Below are 18,220 nucleotides of genomic sequence, written 5' to 3'. Positions count from 1 at the left end.
TCCAACCTTTTCCCTCTCTCCCTCTCTCCAACCTTTCCCTCTCTCCCTCTCTCCAAACTTTTCATTTTCTCCCTCTCTCCAACCTTTTCCTCTCTCCCTCTCTCCAACCTTTTCCTTTTCTCCCTCTCTCCAACCTTTCCCTCTCTCCCTCTCTCCAACCTTTTCCTCTCTCCCTCTCTCCAACCTTTCCCTTCTCTCCCTCTCTCCAACCTTTCCCCTCTCGCCCTCTCTCCAACCTTTTCCTTCTCTCCCTCTCTCCAACCTTTTCCCTCTCTCCCTCTCTCCATCATTTTTCCCTCTCTCCCTCTCTCCACCCTTTTCCCTCTCTCCCTCTCTCCCTCTCTCGATCCTTTTCCCTCTCTCCCTCTCTCCAACATTTCCCTCTCTCCCTCTCTCCATCCTTTTCCCTCTCTCCCTCTCTCCCTTTCTCCATCCTTTTCCTTCTTCCCTCTCTCCTTTTCCTGTCTCCCTCTCTCCATCCTTTTCCTTCTTCTTTCTCTCCTTTTCCCTCTCTCCCTCTCTCCATCCTTTCTCTCTCTCCTTTTCTCTCTCTCCCTCTCTCCATCCTTTCTCTCCATCCTTTTCCCTCTCTCCCTCTCTCCAACCTTTTCCTTCTTTCCCTCTCTCCCTCTCTCCCTCTCTCCATCCTTTTCCCTCTCTCCCTTTCTCCATCCTTTTCCTTCTTCCCTCTCTCCCTTTTCCTGTCTCCCTCTCTCCATCATTTTCCCTCTCTCCATCCTTTCTCTCCATCCTTTTCCCTTTTCCCTTCTCTCTTCTTCCCTCCTGTCTCCCTCTCCTTTTCCTCCTTTTCCTCTCCTCTCCCTCTCTCCTTTTCCTTCCTTTTCCTTCTCCCTCCTTTTTCCTTCTTCCCTCTCTCCCTTCTCCCCTCTCAACTTTTCCCTCTCTCCCCTCTTTTCTCCATCCTTTTCTTCCCTCTCTCCCTTTTCCTGTCTCCCTCTCTCCATCATTTTCCCTCTCTCCATCCTTTCTCTCCATCCTTTTCCCTCTCTCCGTTTTCCTGTCTCCCTCTCTCCTTTTCCTGTCTCCCTCTCTCCTTTTCCTTCTTCCTTCTCTCCTTTTTCCTTCTTCCCTCTCTCTCTTTTCCTTCTTCCCTCTCCCTTTTCCTTCTTCCCTCTCTCCCTTTTCCTGTCTCCCTCTCTCCATCATTTCCCTCTCTCCATCCTTTCTTCCATCCTTTTCCCTCTCCTTTTCCTGTCTCCCTCTCTCCTTTTCCTTCTTCCCTCTCTCTTTCCTTCTTCCCTTTCTCCCTTTTCCTTCTTCCCTCTCTCCCTTTTCCTTCTTCCCTCTCTCCCTTTTTTCCAACTGCTGTAGGATTAACTCAAGCTCTAGACAGATAAGGAAAAAGAAGCTTCCTTTCTTCCCTCCTTCCTTGAAGCAACCACTGATCCGAACACCGTTGGATTAAGGTAAGCAGTATGTAGTGTGGGGAACACCTGGTCTTTTCCTATCCACTAACACATAGACCGGCGGTTACCTGAACAAAGGACAGAAGAATGCATTGTATTGGACAAAGCCCTTTGATTGACTGGCTCGAGTCCCGCCTCCTTTCACCAACCGTGTCTGCGCAGTCCAAATTGGTAATTAACAATCAAATAGCCAGCCAATTAGAATCGATTAAATCAAATTATGCAAATTGGACTGTGAAAAGCAGTCTTGGATTTCTGAATGCTCTTGTCTCTGTCCCGATGCAGGATCCTGTTTTGCTCAGTAAAGTAGACTCCCATGGTGCAACAGCAGGATTGTGGGTTCAATTCGCCCCTGGGGGGCCCCCTCATACACGTATAAGTGTTTGCACTACATTAAGTTTCTTTGGAAGAAAGTGGCATGTCTAAATACTATATAGAAGAGGACAGAGGGTGTCCAGTCGGCAGGGAGGTTAGAATGACTGTCTGAGAGAATAAAACAGAATATACACACGTTGTTATTACTGTAGCAGCAAGCGTCCCTATAGGGCCAGACGTCAATCTCAATTCACATCCCTTCCGATAGAAGCAGTGGCTGGACTAATGCGCCGTGCTGAGAATGAACAGGCTTTGGATTGCACAGACACACCCTCAAAGCCTACCATTAATCCTGTCTCATTGCCATTCAAGCTCTGAACACACACACACACACACACACACACACACACACACACACACACACACACACACACACACACACACACACACACACACACACACACACACACACACACACACACACACACACACACACACACACACACACACACACACACACACACACACACACACACGGCCTGAAGGCGTGACCCAGTTGTCTGAGATGTGTATATGGCAGTTGTAGAGAGAGAGTCTCTGTTGGACAAAGAGGGTTATCGTCCCTCTAGCTCTACGTGTGTGTAATGATGTCATAGAGAGACGTGGGGCTATTTGTCCAGCGCTGGCCTGGTTTCCTAACACACCCTCTGGTCTTTCGTGCTTTCAAATTGCCCTTCTCACACACACACACACACACACACACACACACACACACACACACACACACACACACACACACACACACACACACACACACACACACACACACACACACACACACACACACACACACACACACACACACACACACACACACACACACACACCTCAGGCCTACCACTAGTGCATTACCATTCATTCTCCTGAACACAAACACTCTCTCTCCCACACACACACACACACACACACACACACACACACACACACACACACACACACACACACACACACACACACACACACACACACACACACACACACACACACACACACACACACACACACACACACACACACACACCCTCAGGCCTACCACTAGTGCATTACCATTCATTCTCCTGAACACAAACACTCTCTCTCCCTCACACACACACACACACACACACACACACACACACACACACACACACACACACACACACACACACACACACACACACACACACACACACACACACACACACACACACACACACACACACACACACACACACACACACACACACACTCCATCGCATGCTCTACTTAAATATTTGTCTCTCTGCCAGAAGGTCTCTATACTTCTCCATGGAGAATAAGTCATAGAGCCTCCAGCTAGCCACTGTTAGCATCATTTACAATGCTAATGCATTAGATTCCTGCTAGCCACCGCTAGCACAATTTATAATGCTAATGCATTAGTTTCCAGCTAGCCACCGCTAGCACAATGTATAATGCTAATGCATTAGATTCCTGCTAGCCACCGCTAGCACAATTTATAATGCTAATGCATTAGTTTCCAGCTAGCCACCGCTAGCACAATTTATAATGCTAATGCATTAGTTTCCAGCTAGCCACCGCTAGCATCATTTACAATGCTAATGCATTAGATTCCTGCTAGCCACCACTAGCACAATTTATAATGCTAATGCATTAGTTTCCAGCGAGCCACTGGTAGCATCATTTATAATGCTAATGCATTAGATTCCAGCTAGCCACCGCTAGCATCATTTACAATGCTAATGCATGAGATCACATCCAGCTACAACCTCACGGTGAACTAGCCTCCTTCCAACAGGGGGACAGAGTAGACTATCATGTCAGCTCTATGCATTATGGGCTGGTTTCCCGAACCCAGATTAAGTCCTCAAAAGTGCTTTTAGTCCAGAAATGGGAGATAAGGGGCCTGTCTGCAGCACGTCTAAGAGGGGTCGACATGTACTACTAAGGTTAGAGAAGCAAGCTTTCAACCGGAGGGTTGTCGGTTCGATTTTCAGGTGTGTGTTTTTGTACCTTTAGCAGAAGCCAGTCCTCCTGCATTTACTTCAGTGATATGGAGCTGCTGAGTCCCCTCCTCGTCTACTACTGCTATGGAGAAACCTGGAGAGAGATTTAGTTTGTCAGGATACCCAATAGCTTAGTGCACATGCAGGAGCTACTCTTCCTATAAATAATAATATAAATATAATATATAAATAGAATATAAAATATAAAAAACGTAGAAATACATGACAAAGTACAGAACAGTTATAGACAAGGACATTACATTCGAATAAAAGAGTTCGAGACAACAAAAATACTATTTATACACTATTCATACATACAGATCCAGTCAAAAGTTCGGACAAACCTACTCATTCAAGGGTTTTTTGTTATTTAAAAAAAAAATATTTTCTACATTGTAGAATAATAGTGAAGACATCAGAACTATGGAATAACACATATGGAATCATGTAGTAACCAAAATAAGTGTTAAACAAATCAAAATGTATATTTTAGATTCTTCAAAGTAGCCACCCTTTTGCCTTGACGACAGCTTTGCACACGCTTGGAATTCTCTCAACCAGCTTCACCTGGAATGCTTTTCCAACAGGTGTGTCCAAACTTTTGACTGGTACTGTACATATTCATATGTCTAAATCTGTTTTTGGTTTGAGTACTGTGAAGAAACCCATAAGGGCATGCCTGGTGGGGGTATTTATGTCTGCTTAAACTGTTTGCAAATAGATTATACAAGTGGTTAAGAATTTTCAAGACACAAATGTTTCTTAAAAAGATTAGACGATAAGTAGTCTCTTTTCTCCTCACTCCTCAACCAGGAAAGACTATTGTGCATGTTGTTGATGTCAGTTCTGTGTGTGTAGTTAAGGGCGAGGCATGCTGCTCTGTTTTGAGCTGCAACGTTGCTAGGACTTTCTTTGCTGCACTTGACAGTATTACCGGACAGTATTCAAAATGGGAGAAGACCAGAGTCTGAATAACTAGTACAGTTGATCTTTGTGGCAAAAACACAGAACGTCTTTTTATGAAAGACATACAGTACCTCTCCCCATCTTCACGATGTTGTCAGCATGACTTGACTATGATAGCTGACCATTCAGTGTTACTCCTAGGAGTTCAGCTTCTTTAACTTGTTCAATGGTCCTTTATACACAGCTCCAGTTTGAGGTTTAGGTCTAAGAGAATGTTTTGAACCAAATACTGTGCTTTTAGTTGTAGATGTATTTAATAAGACTAGTTCATTGTTAATGATCCACACTGACTGTAACACCTTACTAAGAGTCTCAGTGAGCTCACTGGCTGTAGGTGCTGATGTGTAGAGTACAGCAATCATCAGAATACATAGTGATTTTAGCTTCTTCTTTTAAGACCAGTGGCAAATCATTAGTCAAAATAGAGAAGAGTAATGGCCCAAGGCAACTGCCCTGAGGGACGCATCTGATGTTAGAGATGCTTCCCGTAAAGAACATTCTCTGGGTTCTATTGGCTAATTAGCTCTCCAACCATGTGATGGCAGGTGATGTAAAGCCAAAGCAAGTGAGTTTCTTCAATAACAGTTTATGATCAATAACATCAAAAGGCTGCACTGAAATCTAACAATATCATCTCATTATCAATTTATTTTAGCCAATTATCAGTCATCTGAGTCAGTGCAGTACAAGATGAGTGCCCTTCGCTATATGCATGCTTAAAGTCAGTAGTTAACTTGTCCTCTGAAAAATAGCATTTTATTTGTTCAAACAAAATCAGTTTACGAAGATCAGGCCGCAAGCTGATTGGTCGGCTGTTAGAGCCAGTAAAAAGGGTGCTTTACTATGTTTAGGTAGTGAAATGACTTTAGCTTCCTTCCACAACTGTGGACACACACACCTTTAGGCTTTAAAGGCATGAAAAATAAGGGTGGCAATACAGTCTGCTACCTTTCTCAATAATATGTTAGGTATCTGTATTACCATCTAGTTTGTCTATACCTGGTGGTAATACAGTAGGTTCCCATCTAGTTTGTCTATACCTGGTGGTAATACAGTCCGCTACCATTTTCAATAGTTTCTCATCAAGGTCGTCTATACCTGGTGGTAATACAGTAGGTTCCCATTTAGTTTGTCTATACCTGGTGGTAATACAGTAGGTTCCCATCTAGATCGTCTATACCTGGTGGTAATACAGTAGGTTCCCATCTAGTTCGTCTATACCTGGTGGTAATACAGTCTGCTACCATTCTCAATAGTTTCTCATCAAGGTCGTCTATACCTGGTGGTAATACAGTAGGTTCCCATTTAGTTTGTCTATACCTGGTGGTAATACAGTAGGTTCCCATCTAGATCGTCTATACCTGGTGGTAATACAGTAGGTTCCCATCTAGTTTGTCTATACCTGGTGGTAATACAGTCTGCTACCATTCTCAATAGTTTCTCATCTAGGTTGTCTATAGTTTACCATCTAGGTTGTCTATAGTTTACCATCTAGGTTGTCTATACCTGCTGGTAATACAGTCTGCTACCATTCTCAGTAGTTTACCATCTAGGTTGTCTATAGTTTACCATCTAGGTTGTCTATAGTTTACCATCTAGGTTGTCTATACCTGCTGGTAATACAGTCTGCTACCATTCTCAGTAGTTTACCATCTAGGTTGTCTATAGTTTACCATCTAGGTCGTCTATACCTGGTGGTAATACAGTCTGCTACCATTTTCAATAGTTTCTCATCAAGGTCGTCTATACCTGAATAGTTTTATCATTATTGATAGGAAACCGTTTTTCTCTCCTCTCTAACACTAACTAACACTAACTTGACCAAATTCATTATTAGATTTTCAATACACAAACATTATGGTTCACTTGTCGTCGTTTCACTTCAGAGTTTTGTCCACTTTTACTAGTGAAAGTGGCTGGCTACATCAGGAAGAAATGAGCTTCAATCAACTTCAATGAACGATGGAGATTCTAAACTCTAATTTAAATTCTAAATTCTAATTTAGAATCTGCTAAAACAATCAACTGAGCAAGACCTACCGTATCCCAACGTGCAGGACTCAGCTTTGTCGAAGCGGATCAGCTTGGTGGTTTTGGGACATATTTCTATCTCTTTGTAGAGCTGCAGAAAAAGGAGGATTACAATCAGTCTCATCATTGCACTGGATATCATGACGTAGTCCTGCCCTGAGACTTCACTCTCACCGTCAAGATGTTGGTTTCTCCCGTGGGAGACCAGGGGTCAAATCCTTCCCGTGACACATGTATAGCAGGTCATTTTCACTCCTCAAAAAACTGCTTTGGCCCATTGAGTTTAAGCCCAGGCATTAGCTCAGGGAGCCAACACAATTATTGGGGTGTCAGTGAAGGTTACGCATCATGTTAGGTTAGTTCAGCAAACTATCTGTATTAGAGATCTGTATATGAGATCACGTTAGAGATCTGTATTAGAGATCACGTTAGAGATCTGTATTAGAGATCACGTTTGATATCTGTATTAGAGATCACGTTTGATATCTGTATTAGATATCTGTATTAGAGATCACGTTAGAGATCTGTATTAGAGATCTGTATTAGAGATCTGTATTAGAGATCACGTTTGATATCTGTATTAGAGATCACGTTTGATATCTGTATTAGAGATCACGTTAGAGATCTGTATTAGAGATCACGTTTGATATCTGTATTAGAGATCACGTTAGAGATCTGTATTAGAGATCACGTTAGAGATCTGTATTAGAGATCACGTTAGAGATCTGTATTAGAGATCACGTTTGATATCTGTATTAGAGATCACGTTAGAGATCTGTATTAGAGATCACGTTAGAGATCTGTTTAGAGATCATCTGATCTGTATTAGAGATCACGTTAGAGATCTGTATTAGAGAGATCTGTATTAGAGATCACGTTAGAGATCTCTATTAGAGATCACGTTAGAGATCTGTATTAGAGATCACGTTAGAGATCTGTATTAGAGATCACGTTAGAGATCTGTATTAGAGATCACGTTAGAGATCTGTATTAGAGATCACGTTAGAGATCTGTATTAGAGATCACGTTAGAGATCTGTATTAGATATCTGTATTAGAGATCACGTTAGAGATCTGTATTAGAGATCACGTTTGATATCTGTATTAGAGATCACGTTTGATATCTGTATTAGATATCTGTATTAGAGAGAGATCACTGTATTAGAGATCTGTATTAGAGATCACGTTTGATATCTGTATTAGAGATCACGTTAGAGATCTGTATTAGAGATCTGTATTAGAGATCACGTTTGATATCTGTATTAGAGATCACGTTAGAGATCTGTATTAGAGATCACGTTAGAGATCTGTATTAGAGATCACGTTAGAGATCTGTATTAGAGATCACGTTAGAGATCTGTATTAGAGATCACGTTAGAGATCTGTATTAGAGATCACGTTAGAGATCTGTATTAGAGATCACGTTAGAGATCTGTATTAGAGATCACGTTAGAGATCTGTATTAGAGATCACGTTAGAGATCTGTATTAGAGATCACGTTAGAGATCTGTATTAGAGATCACGTTAGAGATCTGTATTAGAGATCACGTTAGAGATCTCTATTAGAGATCACGTTAGAGATCTGTATTAGAGATCACGTTAGAGATCTGTAGAGATCACGTTAGAGATCTGTATTAGAGATCACGTATTAGAGATCTGAGATATTAGAGATCACGTTAGAGATCTGTATTAGATATCTGTATTAGAGATCACGTTAGAGATCTGTATTAGAGATCACGTTTGATATCTGTATTAGAGATCACGTTAGAGATCTGTATTAGAGATCACGTTAGAGATCTGTATTAGATATCTGTATTAGAGATCACGTTAGAGATCTGTATTAGAGATCACGTTAGAGATCTGTATTAGAGATCACATTAGATATCTGTATTAGAACATCCCCACAGCATGATGCTGCCTCCACCATGCTTCACCGTAAGGATGATGTCATGTTCCCTCCAGACGTGATGCTTGGCTTTCAGACCAAGAGAATCTGGTTTCTCATGGTCTGAGAGACTTTAGACAAGCATTCTGTTACGTGCCTTTTACTGCAAAGTAGCTTCCGTCTGGCCACTCTACCATAAATGACTGATTAGTGGAGTGCTGCAGAGATGGTTGTCCTTCTGGAAGGTTCTCCCATCTCCACATAGGAACTCTGGAGCTCTGTCAGAGTGACCATCCGGTTCTTGGTCACCTCCCTGACCAAGGCCTGACTCCACAGATTGTCTCCTGTCTTGGAGCTCTACGGACAATCCCTACCACCTCACGGCTTGTTTTTTTGCTCTGACATGCACTGTCAACTCATATAAACAGGTGTGTGCCTTTCCAAATCATGTCCAATCAATTGAATTTACTACAGGTGGAAACATCTCAAGGATGGTCAATGGAAACAGGATGCAACTGAGCGAAGGGTTGGAATACGTAATATGTAAATATGTGATATGTAAATACGTAATATGTAAATACGTAATGTTTAAATATGTAATATGTAAATACGTAATATGTAACGATGTAATATGTAATTACGTAATATGTAAATATGTAAATACGTAATATGTACATATGTAATATGTAAATACGTACTATGTACATATGTAATATGTAAATACGTAATATGTAAATACGTAATATGTAAATACGTAATATGTAAATACGGAATATGTAAATACGGAATATGTGATTATGTAAATATGTAATTATGCAATATGTAAATACGTAATATGTAAATAATATGTAAATACGCAATATGTAAATATGTAATATGTGAATACGTAATATGTAATTATGTAAATATGTAATCATGCAATATGTAAATAAGTATGTACATATGTAATATGTACATATGTAATATGTAAATATGTGTATCTCATGTTTTTATTATTTTTATACATTTGTCATTTTAAGTAGTAATTAAGTGTAGATTGATGAAGATTTTTTATTTATTTAATCTATTTCAGAATAAGGCTGTAATGTAACAAAATATGGAGAAAGGGAAGGGGTGTGAATACTTTACAAATGAACTATATGTGCTAGAGATCAGATCTGTGTTAGAGATCATAGATGGTTGTTAAATGTCTCAGCGTCTCAACATCACCACAAGCAATCTTACCGATTGCGTTTCAGAGTTTAACAGTCGGAAAGCTATGACCTCAAATCCAATATCAAGTATTTTCTAGAAGTCCTGAACAACTAGACTCTGATGTGGCCATGCTTGAAGTATCACAGCATTCCAGTTTTTAAAGACCCTAACCCTGCTTGAAGTATCACAGCATTCCAGTTTTTAAAGACCCTAACCCTGCTTGAAGTATCACAGCATTCCAGTTTTTAAAGACCCTAACCCTGCTTGAAGTATCACAGCATTCCAGTTTTTAAAGACCCTAACCCTGCTTGAAGTATCACAGCATTCCAGTTTTTAAAGACCCTAACCCTGCTTGAAGTATCACAGCATTCCAGTTTTTAAAGACCAGCATTCCAGTTTTTAACCCTAACCCTGCTTGAAGTATCACAGCATTCCAGTTTTTAAAGACCCTAACCCTGCTTGAAGTATCACAGCATTCCAGTTTTTAAAGACCCTAACCCTGCTTGAAGTATCACAGCATTCCAGTTTTTAAAGACCCTAACCCTGCTTGAAGTATCACAGCATTCCAGTTTTTAAAGACCCTAACCCTGCTTGAAGTATCACAGCATTCCAGTTTTTAAAGACCCTAACCCTGCTTGAAGTATCACAGCATTCCAGTTTTTAAAGACCCTAACCCTGCTTGAAGTATCACAGCATTCCAGTTTTTAAAGACCCTAACCCTGCTTGAAGTATCACAGCATTCCAGTTTTTAAAGACCCATAACCCTGCTTGAAGTATCACAGCATTCCAGTTTTTAAAGACCCTAACCCTGCTTGAAGTATCACAGCATTCCAGTTTTTAAAGACCCTAACCCTGCTTGAAGTATCACAGCATTCCAGTTTTTAAAGACCCTAACCATGCTTGAAGTATCACAGCATTCCAGTTTTTAAAGACCCTAACCCTGCTTGAAGTATCACAGCATTCCAGTTTTTAAAGACCCTAACCCTGCTTGAAGTATCACAGCATTCCAGTTTTTAAAGACCCTAACCCTGCTTGAAGTATCACAGCATTCCAGTTTTTAAAGACCCTAACCCTGCTTGAAGTATCACAGCATTCCAGTTTTTAAAGACCCCCTAACCCATTCCAGTTTTTAAAGACCCTAACCCTGAAGTATCACAGCATTCCAGTTTTTAAAGACCCCCTAACCCATTCTTTTTAAAGACCCTAACCCTGTATCACAGCATTCCAGTTTTTAAAGACCCTAACCCTGCTTGAAGTATCACAGCATTCCAGTTTTTAAAGACCCTAACCCTGCTTGAAGTATCACAGCATTCCAGTTTTTAAAGACCCTAACCCTGCTTGAAGTATCACAGCATTCCAGTTTTTAAAGACCCTAACCCTGCTTGAAGTATCACAGCATTCCAGTTTTTAAAGACCCTAACCCTGCTTGAAGTATCACAGCATTCCAGTTTTTAAAGACCCTAACCCTGCAAAAGTATCACAGCATTCCAGTTTTTAAAGACCCTAACCCTGCTTGAAGTATCACAGCATTCCAGTTTTTAAAGACCCTAACCCTGCTTGAAGTATCACAGCATTCCAGTTTTTAAAGACCCTAAAGACCTAACCCTGCTTGAGTTCCAGTTTTTAAAGACCCTAACCCTGCTTGAAGTATCAGCCAGTTTTTAAAGACCCTAACCCTGCTTGAAGTATCACAGCATTCCAGTTTTTAAAGACCCTAACCCTGCTTGAAGTATCACAGCATTCCAGTTTTTAAAGACCCTAACCCTGCTTGAAGTATCACAGCATTCCAGTTTTTAAAGACCCTAACCCTGCTTGAAGTATCACATTCCATTTTTAAAGACCCTAACCAGTTTTAATTCCAGTTTTTAAAGACCCTAACCCTGCTTGAAGTATCACAGCATTCCAGTTTTTAAAGACCCTAACCCTGCTTGAAGTATCACAGCATTCCAGTTTTTAAAGACCCTAACCCTGCTTGAGATCACAGCATTCCAGTTTTTAAAGACCCTAACCCTGCTTGAAGTATCACAGCATTCCAGTTTTTAAAGACCCTAACCCTGCTTGAAGTATCACAGCATTCCAGTTTTTAAAGACCCTAACCCTGCTTGAAGTATCACAGCATTCCAGTTTTTAAAGACCCTAACCCTGCTTGAAGTATCACAGCATTCCAGTTTTTAAAGACCCTAACCCTGCTTGAAGTATCACAGCATTCCAGTTTTTAAAGACCCTAACCCTGCTTGAAGTATCACAGCATTCCAGTTTTTAAAGACCCTAACCCTGCTTGAAGTATCACAGCATTCCAGTTTTTAAAGACCCTAACCCTGCTTGAAGTATCACAGCATTCCAGTTTTTAAAGACCCTTGAATCACAGCATTCCAGTTTTTAAAGACCCTAACCCTGTATATCACAGCATTCCAGTTTTTAAAGACCCTAACCCTGCTTGAAGTATCACAGCATTCCAGTTTTTAAAGACCCTAACCCTGCTTGAAGTATCACAGCATTCCAGTTTTTAATGACCCTAACCTCACACCAACCCTACACCCCAAAAACAAAGAGTGTGTGTATTTGCCCAGCAGCTTTCGTTAACGTTACCTTTGACCTTTGACCTCTTAGTGGCCTCAGCAGTGGCTACATGTGAACACACAGCTGTGTGTATGAATACCCAAACTGAAACAGTAGCCTAGTGTGTTTAAGTCACCATGGATAAATACTCTTGTGTCACATTACAGAGAGTGTGTGTGAGAGAGAGAGGGAGAGAGGGAGAGAGAGCGAGAGAGAGCGAGAGATGGAGAGAGAGTGAGAGAGACAGAGAGAGATAGAGAGATAGAGGGAAAGAGAGGGTAGAGAAAGAGAGAGAGAGAGCGAGAGAGAGAGAGCGAGAGAGAGAAAGAGAAGGGAGAGAGGGGGAGAGAGAGATGGAGGAATATAGAGAGAGATAGGGAGAGAGAGAGAGTAGGGAGAGAGAGATAGAGAGAGAGAGAGAGAGATGGAGGGATGGAGGAAGAGATGGAGGAAGAGGAGAGAGAGAGAGAGAGAGAGAGAGAGAGAGAGAGAGAGAGAGAGATGAGAGAGAAGAGAGAGAGAGAGAGAGATGGAGGGATGGAGGAAGAGAGTGAGAGCGAGAGATGGAGAGAGAGAGAGAGAGAGAGAGAGAGAGAGAGAGAGAGAGAGAGAGAGATGGAGGAAGATAGATAGAGATAGGGAGAGATGGAGGAAGAGAGTGAGCGAGCGAGAGAGAGAGAGATGGAAATCATCTGCATTATTTCCTCAGTGAAACTGAGCAATGTACTGAGCAAATATCAAATAGATTTTTACACACATATTAACCACATATTCACCCCGCACACCCTTTATTTATTTAACTAGGCAAGTCAGTTAAGAACAAACAATGACAGCTTAGGAACAGCGGATTAACTGCCTTCTTGAGGGGCAAAATGACTGATCTTTACCTTGTCAGCTCAGGAATTCGAACTAGCAACCTTTCGGTTAATGGCCCAACACTCTAAACACTACTCTGCCGCCCGAATTGACAAACAAACAAACAAACAAACCAAAACAAAGGCAAAGTCTTGTCATGCTTTTTTGATTTCAAAAGGCTTCGGACTCAATTTGGGTCTGCTATACAAACTGATGTAAAACAGTATTGGGGGAAAAACATACAACATTTTAAAACCCAACGCTACAAATTTGGGGAAAAAACATACATTTCTTTCAACAGGATGAGACAGGGATGCAGCTTAAGCCCCACCCTCTTCAACTTATATATCAACAAATTTGACCCCAATAACTACAGCGGGATATGCGTCAACAGTAACCTTGGGGAAAATCCTCTGCATTATCATTAACATCAGACTCGTACATTTCCTCAATGAAAACAATGTACGGAGCAAATGTCAAATTGGCTTTTTATCAAATTACCATACGACAGACCACGTATTCATCCTGCACACCCTAATTGACAAATAAACATACCAAAACAAAGGCAATGTCTTCTCATGCTTTGTTGATTTCAAAAGAGCATTCGATTCAATTTGACATGAGGGTCTGCTATACGAATTGATGGAAAGTGGTGTTGGTGGTAAAACATACAACATTATAAAATCCATGTACACAAACAACAAGTGTGCGGTTAAAATAGGCAAAAAAAAACACACACATTTCTTCCCACGGGGCCGTGGGGTGAGACAGGGATGCAGCTTAAGCCCCACCCTCTTCAATTTATATATCAACAATTGGCAAGGGCACTAGAAAAATCTGCAGCACCCGGGATTCACCCTGCTGTTTGCTGATGATCTGGTGCTTCTGTCACCAACCAAGGAGGGCCTACAGCAGCACCTAGATTTTCTGAACAGATTCTGACAAGACCTGGGCCCTAACAGACCTGGACCCTGCCAGTCCTGGGCCCTGCCAGTCCTGGGCCCTGCCAGTAAATCTCAGTAAGACTAAAATAATGGTGCTCCAAAATAGATTCAGTTGCCAGGACTACAAATACAAATTCCATCTAGACATTGTTGCCCTACAGCAGTGGTTACCAAACTTTTTATAGTCCCGTATCCCTTCAAACATTCAACCTCCAGCTGCGTATCCCCTCTAGCACCAGAGTCAGCACATCATCTCAAATGTTGTTTTTTTTGCCATCATTGTAAGCTTGTTACACACACACACTATACGATACATGTATTAAACACAAGAATGAGTGTGAGTTTTTGCCACAACCCGGCTCGTGGGAAGTGACAAAGAGCTCTTATAGGACCAGGGCACAAATAATAATATCATAATAATCAATCATTTTGCTCTTTATTTAACCATCTTATATATAAATCCTCATTTGTTCATCGAACATTGTGAATAACTCACCACAGGTTAATGAGAAGGGTGTGAATAACTCACCACAGGTTAATGAGAGGGGTGTGAATAACTCACCACAGGTTAATGAGAGGGGTGTGAATAACTCACCACAGGTTAATGAGAAGGGTGTGAATAACTCACCACAGGTTAATGAGAAGGGTGTGAATAACTCACCACAGGTTAATGAGAAGGGTGTGAATAACTCACCACAGGTTAATGAGAAGGGTGTGAATAACTCACCACAGGTTAATGAGAAGGGTGTGAATAACTCACCACAGGTTAATGAGAAGGGTGTGAATAACTCACCACAGGTTAATGAGAAGGGTGTGAATAACTCACCACAGGTTAATGAGAGGGGTGTGAATAACTCACCACAGGTTAATGAGAAGGGTGTGAGGAACTCACCACAGGTTAATGAGAAGGGTGTGAATAACTCACCACAGGTTAATGAGAAGGGTGTGAATAACTCACCACAGGTTAATGAGAAGGGTGTGAATAACTCACCACAGGTTAATGCGAAGGGTGTGAATAACTCACCACAGGTTAATGAGAAGGGTGTGAATAACTCACCACAGGTTAATGAGAAGGGTGTGAATAACTCACCACAGGTTAATGAGAAGGGTGTGTTTGAAAGGATGCACATAACTCTGCAATGTTGGGTTGTATTGGAGAGAGTCTCAGTCTAAATCATTTCCACACACAGTCTGTGCCTGTCTTTAGTTTTCATGCTAGTGAGGGCCGAGATTCCACTCTCACGAGAGACAAGGCAAGCAGGGCTTTTCTACGCCATAAAAGGGAGCATAGAATTCGACATACAAATTATGATCTGACTAAAAATACTTGAATCAGTTATAGAACCCATTTCCCTTCATGGTTGTGAGGTCTGGGTTCTGCTCACCAACCAAGAATTCACAAATTGAGGCTCTGCATGCAGAATTCTGCAAAATATATCCTCTGTATACAATGTAGAACACCAAATAATGCATGCAGAGCAGAATTAGGCCGATACCCACTAATTATCAAAATCCAGAAAAATAGCTGTAAATTCTACAACCACCTAAAGGGAAGTGATTCCTAAACCTTCCACGACAAAGCCATCACCTACAGAGAGATGATCCTGGAGAAGAGTCCCCTAAGCAGGCTTGTCCTGGGGCTCGGTTCACAAACACAAACACCTCACAGAGCCCCAGTACAGCAACACAATTAGACACAACCAAATCATGAGAAAACAAAAAGATAATTACTTCACACATTGGAAAGAATTTACAAAAAAACAGAATAAACTAGAAGGCTATTTGGCCCTAAACAGAGAGTACACAATGGCAGAATACCTGACCACTGTGACTGACCCAAAAATGAAGGAAAGCTTTGACTATGTACAGACTCAGTGAGCATAGCCTTGCTATTGAGAAAGGCCGCCATAGGCAGACATGGCTCTCAAGAGAAGACAGGCTATGTGCTCACTGCCCACAAAATGAGGTGGAAACTCAGCTGCACTTCCTAACCTCCTGCCAAATATAGAGATACCTAATATTGAAGTTGGAAGTTTACATACACCTCAGCCAAATGCATTTAAACTCAGTTTTTCACAATTCCTGACATTTAATCTTCGTAAAACTTCGCTGTCTTATGTCAGTTAGGATCACCACTTAAATTTTACAAGTGTGAAATGTGAGAATAATAGTAGAGAGAATGAATTATTTTCAGCTTTTATTTATTTCATCACATTCCCATTGGGCCAGACGTTTACATACACTCAATTAGTATTTGTTAGCATTACCTTTAAATTGTTTAACTTGCATCAAATGTTTCGGGTAGCCTTCCACAAGCTTCCCGCAATACGCTGGGTGAATTTTGGCCCATTCCTCCTAACAGAGCTGGTGTAACTGAGTCAAGTTTGTGGGCCTCCTTGCTCGCACACGCTTTTTCAGTTCTGCCCACACATATTCTATGGGATTGAGGTCAGGGCTTTGTGATGGCCACTCCAATATCTTGACTTTACTGTCCTTAAGCCATTTTGCCACAACTTTGGAAGAATGCTTGGGGTCATTGTCCATTTGGAAGACCCATTTGCGACCAAGCTTTAACTTCCTGACTGATGTCTTGAGATGTTGCTTCAATATATCCACATAATTTTCCCCTCCTCATGTAGCCATCTATTTTGTGAAGTGCACCAGTCCCTCCTGCATTAAAGCACCCCCACAATATGATGCTGCCACCCCAGTGCTTCACGGTTGGGATGGTATTCTTTGGCTTGCAAGCCTCCCCCTTTTTCCTCCAAACATAACGATGGTCATTATGGCCAAACAGTTCTATCAGTTTCATCAGACCAGAGGACATTTCTCCAAAATGCACAATCTTTGTCCCCATGTGCAGTTGCAGACTGTAGTCTGGCTTTTTAATTGCAGTTTTGGAGCAGTGGCTTCTTCCTTGCTGAACGGCCTTTCAGGTTATGTCGCTATAGGACTTGTTTTACTGTGAATATAGATACTTTTGTACCTGTTTCCGCCAGCATCTTCACAATGTCCTTTGCTGTTGTTCTGGGATTGATTTGCACTTTTCACACCAAAGTATTCATCTCTAGGAGACAAAACACGTCTCCTTCCTGAGTGGTATGACGGCTGCGTGGTCCCATGGTACTATTGTTTGTACAAATGATCCCAAGGATGAACCAGACTTGTGAAGGTCTCCGATTTTTCTTACGAGGTCTTGGCTGATTTATTTTGATGCTCCCATGATGTCAAGCGAGGAGGCACTGAATTTGAAGGTAGGCCTTGAAATACATCCACAGGTACACCCCCAATTAACTCAAATTATGTCAATTAGCCTATCAGAAGCTTCTAAAGCCATGACATCATTTTCTGAAATTTTATTTTCCAAGCTGTTTAAAGGCAGTCAACTTAGTGTATGTAAACTTCAGACCCACTGGAATTGTGATACACTGAATTATAAGTGAAACAATCTGACTGTAAACAATTGATGGAAAAATTACTTGTGTCATGGAAATAGTAGATGTAGTAGATGTCCTAATCGACTTGCCAAAACTATAGTTTGTTAACAAGAAATGTGTGGAGTGGTTGAAAAATGAGTTTTGATGACTGTATGTATGACTGTATGTAAACTTCAGACTTCAACTCTGATCACACTGACGCCAAAATATTTCTAAAACAAATCCAAATGTGATATAAACTCCCATATCTATTGGATGAAATACCACCACCGTAAAGCATGGAGGAGGAGGTGTGATGGTGTGGGGGTGCTTTGCAGGTGACACTGTAAGAGGCACATTATGAACACTTAACCAGCATGGCTACCATATCATTCTGCAGAGATACGCCATCCCATCTGGTTTGTGCTTAGCTGGACTATCATTTGTTTTTCAACGGGACAATGACCCAACACACCTCCAGGCTGTGTAAGGGCTATTTGACCAAGAAGGAGAGTGATGGATTGCTGCATCAGATGACCTGGACTCCATAATCACACGACCTCAACCCAATTGAGATGGTTTGG

The 18,220-nt window shown here is 41.4% G+C and overlaps 1 protein-coding gene across 3 annotated transcripts in view; it reads right to left on the bottom strand.

Moving 5' to 3' along the window:
* tiam1a (TIAM Rac1 associated GEF 1a) overlaps positions 1–18,220 on the bottom strand; it is a 219,818-nt gene that overhangs the window by 86,388 nt on the left and 115,210 nt on the right. For all 3 annotated transcript variants that reach the window (XR_006833819.1, XM_046316758.1, XM_046316759.1), the window contains exons 14-15: positions 6,794–6,875; positions 3,795–3,881 (exon numbers count right to left, since the gene is read on the bottom strand). Coding sequence is in view for 2 of the 3 variants with exons in the window: in XM_046316758.1 (XP_046172714.1) it covers positions 3,795–3,881; positions 6,794–6,875 (169 nt within the window). In the remaining variant the exon portion in view is untranslated. The remainder of the gene's footprint in view (positions 1–3,794; positions 3,882–6,793; positions 6,876–18,220) is intronic.

The sequence above is a fragment of the Oncorhynchus gorbuscha genome, linkage group LG20 (assembly GCF_021184085.1).
Source record: "Oncorhynchus gorbuscha isolate QuinsamMale2020 ecotype Even-year linkage group LG20, OgorEven_v1.0, whole genome shotgun sequence".
Lineage (NCBI taxonomy): Eukaryota > Metazoa > Chordata > Actinopteri > Salmoniformes > Salmonidae > Oncorhynchus > Oncorhynchus gorbuscha.
The sequence above is the reverse complement of the archived record's forward strand: the minus strand, read 5'-3'. Positions and strand labels throughout refer to the sequence as shown.